Consider the following 11,371-nt stretch of genomic DNA (forward strand, 5'->3'; position numbering starts at 1 on the left):
TTTAGAATGGACTGGTTGGATCTCTTTGCAGTCCAAGGGACTCTCAAGAGTCTTCTCCAACACCACAGTTCAAAAGCATCAATTCTTCAGCGCTCAGCTTTCTTCACAGTCCAATTCTCACATCCATACATGACCACTGGAAAAACCGTAGACTAAATGGACCTTTGTTGGCAAAGTAATGTGTCTGTTTTTCAATATGCTATCTAGGTTGGTCATAACTTTTCTTCCAAGGAGTAAGGGTCTTTTAATTTCATGGCTGCAGTCACCATCTGCAGTGATTTTGGAGCCTTGATTTCCTAAATTGAAAGATTAATAAACTATCCAAGGATTCCTATCTGATATCAGGCATCTTTTTTTTTTTTTTTTTCTGTAAAGAAGCTATGAACAGCATGTTTAACTAGATTTAAAGTCAGCGCAGTCACTTGGAAAATTAGAATAAAATGTATCAAAAGGGAAGAAATAGCCTGTAAAATGCACAAGGATAGCAATCTTCAGTTACTATTTGATGGTGAAATTTTGAGCCATTTAAATCTTTCTTTCACATTTCTTTGTATTTTTCACATCAGTATTTTATATTAAAACATGTTTTTAACATGATGTTTTCACTTTGTATGTGCTGTGTAATTACAAATATATAAAAATGTTTATTAATAGCAAAAAAAAAGAGTAGTGTGCAAAATATTAGCAGCTATTATCTTTGCATTATGGGCATTTGAGTAATTTTGCTTTTTGAACTATTTTGCTTTTCTATTTTCTGTAGTAGGACATTTCATTTTTTATGGATAGAAGTGAAACATGTATAATATCATATATGAAACAAGTCGCCAGTCCAGGTTCGATACACGATACTGGATGCTTGGGGCTGGTGCACTGGGATGACCCAAAGGGATGGTATGGGGAGGGAGGAGGGAGGAGGGTTCAGGATTCTTGCCTGGAAAATCCCATGGATGGAGGAGCCTGGTAGGCTGCAGTCCATGGGGTCGCTAAGAGTTGGACAGGACTGGCGACTTCACTTTCACTTTTCACTTTCCTGCATTGGAGAAGGAAATGGCAACCCACTCCAGTGTTCTGGCCTGGAGAATCCCAGGGACGGGGGAGCCTGGTGGGCTGCCATCTATGGGGTCGCACAGAGTCGGACACGACTGAAGCAACTTAGCAGCAGCAGCAGAGGAATCTTTAAAAAAAAATGCCTGCTAATTACAGCATAAAATATGTGAAAAAATTGTTCAGTCTAATTAAATTAAGTAACAATTATTCCTTAATTCTTCTCCCCAACACAATACTCGTAGTTGGAAACACATTATTTAAAGAAACGTTTTACAAGAACTACTAGATAAATTGGGCTTCCCAGGTGGCGCTAGTGGGTAAAGAACCTGCCTGCCAGTGTAGGACACATAGAGATGAGGGTTCTATCCCTGGGTTAGGAAGATCCCCTGGAGGAGGGCATGGCAACCCACTCCAGTATTCTGGCCTGGAGAATCCCACAGGTGGAAGAGCCTGGGTCGCAGAGTCAGACAAGGACTTTGCCGGCACGCACTAGATAAATGAACCACCAATTCTTATCATCCTGAGTGTACTGATTTACTGCCTGCATCATTTATTTAGTATTCTTTTTCTAGGCAGAAGAAAACCTTTTAATTTGTTCATTCTTTCCCATAAAAGTATTTTGGTTTGAGATTTGAGAGTGTCGACATTTAGGGTGGTCTGGTGAAACCTAATTAAATACTATGAAGACTTGGTTTGGTATCTCAGATTAGTTTCCATAACTTTGTAACTTTGTGGTCTGCAGTAAATCAGTATTAAGGTTCTATTTTACAGAATTATTTTGAGAACCACAGAAACAAAATGCAGGAAGCTATTTTTAAATTGTACCATATAATTTAGAATTTATATTTTATCCCACCTGAATAACTTACTCTAAATAATCTCAACATAGTGATATAAATTTCAATAACATGGTTACTTTTGCTAAGTCTATAAGCATAGTAACGGTCATTGTTATAAGTATGTTTGATATGTGCACATAGAACTGTTACTCTACTGCTCTTGTTTTTTATATACACTTTTCTTATTCATAATAAGATTTCTGACTCAGCTTATGTTATAATTAAACAAAATATTAAAAGAGATTACCAAAAATATTTTGTTTACTAAAAGGCCTTTTCTGTTAATATTGATTTTACTGTTTATCTAACAATAAAGATTTTTAGATGGCAAACTGCTTGATATCAATAAAGACTTTCAACCATATTATGGGGAAGGAGGACGCATTCTGGAGATCCGGACTCCAGAGGCAGTGACCAGCATTAAAAAGCGAGGAGAAAGTCTCGGCTATACCGAAGGGGCGCTCCTGGCTCTGGCCTTCATCATCATCCTCTGCTGTATTCCTGCCATCTTGGTGGTTTTGGTCAGCTACAGACAGTAAGTATTGATACTTGCTGAAATACGGACAGCTCCTCAAGAAGGCATATCAAAAACTTGCCTCTGGTAAAATAGCATTGCAGTTGTAAAATATTCATGGTGCAAACATTCTGGGAGTGTGGTATTTTTCTTGTGCCAAATAACCTTCCTTTAAGGGAAAACTACAAACTTTAAATATATTTTTCACAGATTTCTCAGTGTTCCTGTGCTAAAATATTCTTATCTGCCAGGAATATGAGGTTACCTCCTATGGTTTCATTTATGCTCTTCATCAGGTTAAGAGCTTTGGGAAGAAAAGTAGTGGAATGTCATATACAGATACCACAGTTGCAAAGGAAGGTTAGGCTAGGTCTTTATCCATACTGTCAAACTTATCCCTATGCAGATATTACAGTTTGAAAAAATCATAGCACAGCATATATAATTTCCCATATGATTTCATCTTTCTTGGGTAGCCTTGATAGAGTCTAACATTATATTATAGCTGTACAAATCTTACATTTTTCTAGTCCCTATAGACAAATACATTCATTTAAAATATCTATTTTTTCTTGTTTAGGGTCTTTACAGTAGTCAAGTAAATTTTAGCTAATTTAAACATCTATATTTAAAATAGTCTAGCAAGCAATTTTTTAAATTTGATACTAGATATGGGGAACTTTGTGATAGAGGGCTGTGCTTTTTAAGTATATCCCTATTGATGATGGAGAAGGCAATGGCAACCCACTCCAGCACTCTTGCCTGCAAAATCCCATGGACCGAGGAGCCTGGTGGGCTGCAGTCCATGGGGTCGCTAAGAGTCGGGCACAACTGAGCGACTTCACTTTCACTTTTCACTTTCACATTGGAGAAGGAAATGACAACCCACTCCAGTGTTCTTGCCTGGAGAATCCCAGGGATGGGGGAGCCTGGTGGGCTGCCGTCTATGGGGTCGTACAGAGTTGGACACGACTGAAGCGACTTAGCAGCAGCAGCAACTATTGATGATAAGTGCTAAAAAACGACAACAACAACAAACTGTGGAATAGGTTAAGAAGAGAGGTAGCCCTGAGGGTGCCACAAAATGAAAATAATTAACAGACAGGAATCATAAATCATATAAATTACTTGACGTAACAAGTAATGGCAGAATGGCTACTCATCATTTAAAATACCTACAGGGAAAGGACTAAAAAAGTCCTTCCATAATCTTAAACTGTTATCTTTGTTCTCTAACAATGAGGATTTTCTATTAAATTAAATAAAGTAAGGTAATTCCAACTTGAAAGTTGAAGAGTGTACTGTGCATCAACATACTATAGGAATATTTTCTGTCACAAAAGCAATGAGAAATTGCAAATATAACATTTAGGTTGACATATTGGAGTTCAGTATGTGCTTAAATAAGCTGATATGCCAAATCTAAAGCTTGTACACAAACAATAATGGACACATTTTTAGATTATTAAACTATCAATCCAATATTAATCTTCATGTTAAATATGTCTGTATCACAGTTACTTTTTCATCCAACTATTTCTGAAAGGAGATTTATTATATCCTGCTAGCTTTAAAATAAGTGAGAAAACTTCTTTTACTTGGCACAGAAGGCAGTGATCAAAACTGAAGCATCCTGGATGTTATGCTAAATAGTCTGAATTTTAACAAAATATTAAAATCCTTAATATTTAAATATTTTAAAGCTAATTTATTGGTTTTTAATTCAGTAATCAGCTTGACAATCTAAGAGTAAATTTTGGTTACTCTTTTTGTAGATTAACAAAAGTAAACGTGTTATAAAGTAAAATTCTATTATTTTAAAATCTAACTTTTGAACCTTCATTTTCTGCTTATAAATAGATTGGAATGAATGATAATTCTTTCATTTTAAGATGTTTCTTTGAAATTTGCTGTGGATGGAAAACTATGAGTCAAATGTGAAAGTGTCATAAATTTAGTATCCAAGCTTGTCACCTTCCAATTCTAGCTTCAGCTTCAAAGTGAGGACAAGTATAACTGGGGCTTGCTGCCTGACTCCATTTCTTTAATAGTCTTCAAGCATAGTAAACCAAAATGCCAGTTATAAAGATCAGAGCATCTTTAATATTCCATTTCTCTATCAGAGGAAAAACTCACATATGCATGTTTTAATCCAGTGTTTCCTATTCTAACTAGTTTCTTTGTTTTCCTGCAATAAATGTTTTAACAGCTTGTAGGACGGTGACAGTAATAATAAAGTGCTTACCATTTTCACTTTCTGAATTGAAAGACTTAATTATCCTACAATGTCATTAAGTCTGTGTTATTATGAGTTTAACCCATAAATTATTCATAATTTAGATTAATTCAGATGTTAAAATATTATGAATGCAGTGTTTCTCATGTAGCTTTCTCTTTTTTTCTTATTCATTTTTTCCTATTCATTTGCTTTCCCAAACAGGTTTAAAGTGTAAGTATAATTACTAATATGTTGCATATGATTTTATGTGATATGAAAAGAAAAAAAACAGATAATGCTAATAAAGTAGTCAGCCTGCCCAGAACCAGGTATTATTTCTCTACTTCATATTTGTATTTTATATCTGAACTAGTTTTTAGTTGCACGTCCTTTGGTTTGTGTCTGTGTGTGTGTGCCTAGTTGCTCAGTCATGTCCGACTCTCTGTGACCCTGTGGACTATAGCCTGCCAAGTTCCTCAGTCCATGGGGGTTCTCCAGGCAAGAATACTGGAGTTGGTTGCCATGCTCTCCTCCAGTGGATCTTCCCAACCCAGGGGTCGAACCCAGGTTTCCCACATTTAGGCAGATTCTTTACTGTCTGAGCCACCAGAGAAGCCCTTGCGGTTTATGTATATAGAATTAAACTAGTATTAGACAAATGGATACAAGAGGAAGAAATGGGAAAAAGTTTGCCCTGATATCCGCCACCCTTTGGGATTTCGGTTTTGAGGCAAGAATTAACATCAGTATCCAGGAAAGTCAAAAAGAGCAGCCTTGCTCTAATGCAAGAATCACAGGCATTCCTTGGAATCCAAAGAAAATAAAAGCTAACCAGATCTCTCCTAAACATGCACCTCTACACAGTACCTGTAGTATCTAAAATGGGTTTAAAATAATTTTTAAACAAAATAACTTTTCTTTAAATAGATGGAAGACCAATAATAAAAGCCGATTGTATATCTTCTATGGGCTCCTAAGCAGAGCTAGTGGTAAAGAACCCACCCGACAATGAAGGAGACATAAGAAACCTGGGCTCATTCCCTGGTCAGGAAAATCCCCTAGAGAAGAACATGGCAACTCACTCCAGTATTCTTGCCTGGAGAATCCCATGGACAGAGGAACCAGGCAGGCTATTGTCCAGAGGGTCGCAAAGAGTTCGACACAATTAAAATAACTTAGCATGTATATGTATCTTTTACATGCCTTATTATGAAAGACATCCATTAAACAACCACCAATTATAAATCACATGTTATAAATATTTTTCCTTCTCCATTTAATATTACCATTTAACTTAATTTGCAAATTTTTCTACTGAATTTACCATTTTTCAAGGACTAAACATTTTAAAGAACTAAGGAGAAGGGGGTTTAAGTAAATGATACTCTGTAGGAACGCTTTTATAATTTTATTACTTAGTAAGTTCAAATATTTGTGTAAAAAATTTTGAGTTCCTCTGATAACTGGACTTTATTATTGAAAGGTAGCCTATTGATAAATATATGATTTCTAAAATGAGTCTTACAAAACCTCCTTACTTTACCAAAGACGCCAAGCTGAGTGCACCAAGACAGCTCGAATCCAGTCCGCCCTGCCTGCGGCTAAACCAGCAGCGCCAGCCCCGACACCAGTGGCCATGCCCCCGCCACCGCCGCCGCCTCCCGGTGCTCATCTCTATGAAGAACTCGGGGACAGCACGATGTAAGTAGACCTTTCAGGGACTTCTAGAAATAAACGGGTTTTGATGGATGCTGTGTGGTGAGTATTAAATTTCAACTTGATGTGGAAATACTGCTTACAGCCTATTTTGTTTATTACATTTTTTAACATAAAACTGTTAAGATGAAGACCTAAGAAAGTTCAATTGGAGAGTAATAACCAAAAAACTAACAAAAGAACATTAATAATAATAATAAAAACTGAGTAACAGGAAAGAAGTTTTCAGTTTGAGGAGACATTTGCAGATGAGTAGCTTGAGCATTATATTTAATTTCTAAATCTTCAGAATCAAGGATTTTCCCCCAAATTAAAAATTATGAAAATATTTTTCTCATAAAAAATGAGGAAAATAAAGCACAGTCATAAAATAGTAATTCCTGGTTTGGTACCAAAAGCCGACTCCTGTTTGGTAATCAAAAGTCCACTCTATGGTCTAAAATAATAGACTTTTCTAAGATACTATTTTAAGATGGTATAAAATAGAATTAAAATCTGAATGAAAATAATTAATATCACATATATAATAACTTAGGAATATTCTTTTCATTATATTTCTCTCAAATGAGAATGCTGTTATAACAGTATTTCTCCTGGACTATTTGCAATTGCTAATCAATATTAAATCATCATTTTGAAAAATTATTCCTAATAATTTAAATTATTTAAATTATTCCTAAAAGATTTTATGGCTTTATAGTGTCTTTAATGATGCTACCTCAAACCTGATTCCTTTTGAAGATATTTAACTTGACTATATTGGGAGAAGGAAATGGCAACCTACTCCAATATTCTTGCCTGGAGAATCCTGTGGACAGTGGAGCCTGAAGGGCTGCTGTCCATAGGGTCGCACAGAGTTGGATACGACTGAAGCGACTTAGCAGCAGCAGCAGCAGCAGCAGCAACTTGTCCATATTTTAAAAAAAAATTCAAGATATATCAACATGAAATGCAAAACAACCAAGGATATTATAAAATTTTGAATATGACTAAATTAAATCCAGGAAAACTATTATTAACTGAAATTTGGTGGAATTGAGGGACTAAAACAAATTCTACTGTGTTACATTTGTAGCATTTACTAGTAGGAATAAAGCAAGCCTCAAAAATTATGAAATTTATCTTTTAATGGGAAAATTGTATGAAAACCTATGTATCAATATTATTAACTATTATATAGGTTATATTGAAAATAGTTTTTAAAATACTAAAACTGAATGCTAAAGTTGAATTTAACAGAACTTAATGCCTCACATGCTACTTCTGGAGTAATAATATAGGATCAATGTTTTAAATATTTTTTTTTCCTTTTGTATAAGTTGGAATGATGGTTTCTTTTTCAATTATTGGTGAATGTTGGAATTGAGCCAATAAGATTTGATTCTAAACACGTTCAAAACTAAAAAAAGATTTATGTGTAAAGTTGAATGTGCTTTATTTGAAATTAGCAAGGGTTATATACTAATTTCTATTTAACAAAAGCAGGAATACTATAACATCACCGGGAATCAGTCAGTGAGGTGGTGATAATTTTCAAATAGCAACGCTTAGGGACTATTTTTATTTGAAAAATTGTAATAGATAGTAGAGGATTTTGCAATTCCTATTTCTGTTTGTTGAAGTTTTTACGTTTTACATGTTTAATGGTCTTTGAAAAATGTTTAAATTATCTATTCAAAAACTTTTTGCAAAAATTCTAGTCATAAACTACTATAAAATAAGCTATCTTCAAATGAATTATAATCAACTATTTTTTAAAAAGACAAAGGGTACCTTGGAAAAAAAAAGTTTCACAAATAATTAACAACTTAGTGTAGACTGAATATTAACTCTGTAGAAGTCATATTCCTTCTAAATGAGACTTATGTCTTCTTTATAAATCAATGTGGACAAATTGTTCACTTCAGACATAGAAGCAATTCTTAGAATCTCATTTTTAAAATTCCGTTTTAGAATTGAAGTCACCCATGTTTAATAGAATCACCCATGTTTAACATTGGAGAAGGAAATGGCAACTCACTCCAGTGTTCTTGCCTGGAGAATCCCAGGGACGGGGGAGCCCTGGTGGGCTGCCATCTATGGGGTCGCACAGAGTCAGACACGACTGAAGTGACTTAGCAGTAGCAGTAGCATGTTTAATAGAGGTGAATTTAACTGTATATAGGAGATATTGGGCTGGGCAAAAAATCCATTTGGATTTTTCCATAGGATGTTATGGAAAAAACCAAATGAACTTTTCAACCAACCCAATAGATAGCTAGATGTAATTTTATGTCATAAGACAACCAAATCAATGTCATATGATTTTATCTAAAGCATTATTAAAATTAGTCATATTAATAAATAAAAATATGACACATACATCTTCTCTTTTGATATGAGTATTAAGTATAAAGCATATTCTTGTTAATATTTTCATAACCATCTCAATTTAACTATAGTTAAAACTTTTTTTTTCTATCACATGTTTTCTCTTTCTCACCTGTGGATACATAGGCATAAGTAAGTAAATAATATCATTCTAATACAAGGGCATTAGAAAAAATAAAGATGCAATAGAATAGACTAAGTGCTGTTTTGCTCTATATACAGTAATCTTCATCTTTTACTGTACGTTTACTTTTAAAAAGAAAGTTATATTTTCTATACTACATTCCTTCTTTATATCTTGAAATTGCATGAGTTTAAATGTATTCCCAGTGATAGTATGTCTGCTTATGAAGAAAAGTTTAAAAATTCTCTTTGTTTTTATTAAAAATATTTATGGATATCTTTCCATCAAAAATGAGGTGGTATCATTGAATAGATAGTTCTTTCCAAGAAAAATAAATCCAAGAATGTATTTACACAGAAACAACTGCTATATGTCAACCAGATTTTTAAAGACTACTTTTTGTGATTTTGAAAAGCAGTTGCTGTTTGTTTAATCCAAGTTGTCTCCACTTTCTGAATTATTCAGGAGATCCTGACCACCTGTGAGAATTCTCTCTTGCAGTTTGCATTTTTGCCAAATGACACAATAATTATATATCATTATATTGTCTCACCTTTCATCCTGATTTTTCAATGTAGCTTTTACATTTTAATTAAAAATTACTTTGATTTCATCTATACTATGTGCGTAAATATTAAATGATGATAAAAATGAATTGGTTACTCTGAGCTTGAGAAGCAAAGTTGAATGAAAGACTATTTAAAACCCCAAGTCTCCCTGTCTTTCTGGGAGAAGGGTCCCAGTGCTCTCATTGGAGGCACTTATTTGTGCTCTTTGACTTATTCCATTTTATTTATGACTCACAGTCACTATAATTCAGTGACCATGTCTGAGCAAGTCTTTCAGTGATATCAAAACTATCACTATAATAGTATATGTTTTCATTAAAGTGTGGCCTAAAATTTGATCTGTATCATGTTCAAAAGAAATCCAAAAGTCTCCCTTCTTATTTGTAATATTTATAGTGCTTTTTGAATCATTAAGCATAAAATTAAAATGGAAGAAAATAATCTCTGTCAAGATTCTTAAATACAATTTTTCAATTGTGATTTAGAACTCTGTGAGAGAAACCGTCCCATCTGTCTGGAGACTAATTCTCTTAATCTGGAGAGCAGAACATCTTTCTGTATTCTCTTGCAAGCTTTATCTCATATAGGAGAGTACTTTTAACTCCAGGACAGAATTACTAAGATAAGAGATAATGAGCAGGTACTGAATCAGATACAGCTAAGGTTCCATTCCTTAAAACAGTCAATTCTGATCATTCTTAACCAAGGCAAAGGATATAAAGCCACTGCCCAACATGTTGTTCTGTAACTTGGAAACTTGTGATTTATACTTGAGAGAACTGTTATGTGTGGTCATGGAAACTTCACTGTATCAAACTAACTAAAAAAAGAAAGAGAGAAAGAAAATCAGTGTGTGGATTGACACATTTTTTTTTAAATGAAACTTTTTCATGCTACTCCCAGCTCTCTAGCTCTTCCTGGCCTGACTTTTTGAGAACAGAAACATCAAAGTAATGGCTTGCTTCAGTAGATTAGTGTTATTTGGCCTTTTATATTTTGAAGTAGTAATGAGAACCATAAAATCATCTTTCTCATGAAAGCTATTTCACTACCTGTTTCCTTACATTTCATTATCTTCTTTTCTTTCAAGTCTTTTCCTTCTCTACCATTTCCAACAAAGCAGGGAAAATAAATCAGTCTCAGAAGACAGGAAACATCAGCGCTTTTCTTCCCGTACTGTTGAGGCTCACAAGCAGACTCACGTAGATGGATCTCTTAAGAACAGCTGGCCCAGGTCTGCAAGAGATTTCACACTGATGTCTGGTGAGGATGCCTTAAATGCCCACAGTACCATTTACAAGGAATACACAGATCAAAGATCAACACATTCAGACTTTTTACTAAGAACAGATTTTGTTAAGTCATTTTTACCCAAAACACAAGCCAAGAATGAGTTTCTGAGGGGCCCAAGAGAAAAGATTCAGAGGATATGGAATCGCCCAACCTGCTTACCTAGGAGACCAATGTGGGAACTTCCTGATAGATCAGAAACCATAGCTCTAAAGCAGTGGCAAAGCAACAGGCAAAAAGCTGAAAATGAAAGCACTGGAACCAATCCAAACGAAAGAGGTAACAGTAGTCCCTTGCTTACAGTCGAAGATGCAGATGTAACAGAAAAAGAGGAAACAGGGGAAAGTGAATCACCGACTATAAAAGGAATGGAGCAGTTGCAGTCTCTACCTTCAGACTCTTCGCTTTCCTCTCCTTGGTCTCACTGCTCTCTCTCCACTTTGCCAACTGTTTCAAGGACTGTGGGACTCAAATCAGAACCTAATGTTGTTGTTTCTCCTGCTGACTGTTCCTTGGAACTTTCTCCTTCAATGCCTTGCATTTTAAATTCTGAGTTCCTTAGCAGAGAGACACCTACTTGTTTGATGACTTTTGAAACCAAAAAGGACATTTTTGAAAATCTTCCCCATCCACCAAAAACCTCTCCTCCCCCTCCTCCTCCTTGTCCTCCCCCTCCTCCTCCTC

General features: G+C 34.9%; 1 protein-coding gene across 3 annotated transcripts in view; it reads left to right on the forward strand.

Moving 5' to 3' along the window:
* The window catches only part of PCDH15 (protocadherin-related 15), a 1,053,047-nt gene that overhangs the window by 1,017,761 nt on the left and 23,915 nt on the right, over positions 1–11,371 (forward strand). For 2 of the 3 annotated variants that reach the window (XM_010856569.1, XM_010856571.1), the window contains exons 30-32: positions 2,203–2,421; positions 4,841–4,849; positions 6,167–6,319. In XM_010856569.1, coding sequence (XP_010854871.1) covers positions 2,203–2,421; positions 4,841–4,849; positions 6,167–6,319 — 381 coding nt within the window. The remainder of the gene's footprint in view (positions 1–2,202; positions 2,422–4,840; positions 4,850–6,166; positions 6,320–11,371) is intronic. The other variant, XM_010856570.1, reaches the window with a different exon arrangement.

Source organism: Bison bison, unplaced genomic scaffold (genome assembly GCF_000754665.1).
Source record: "Bison bison bison isolate TAMUID 2011002044 unplaced genomic scaffold, Bison_UMD1.0 scf7180017864372, whole genome shotgun sequence".
NCBI classification, from domain to species: Eukaryota; Metazoa; Chordata; class Mammalia; order Artiodactyla; family Bovidae; genus Bison; species Bison bison.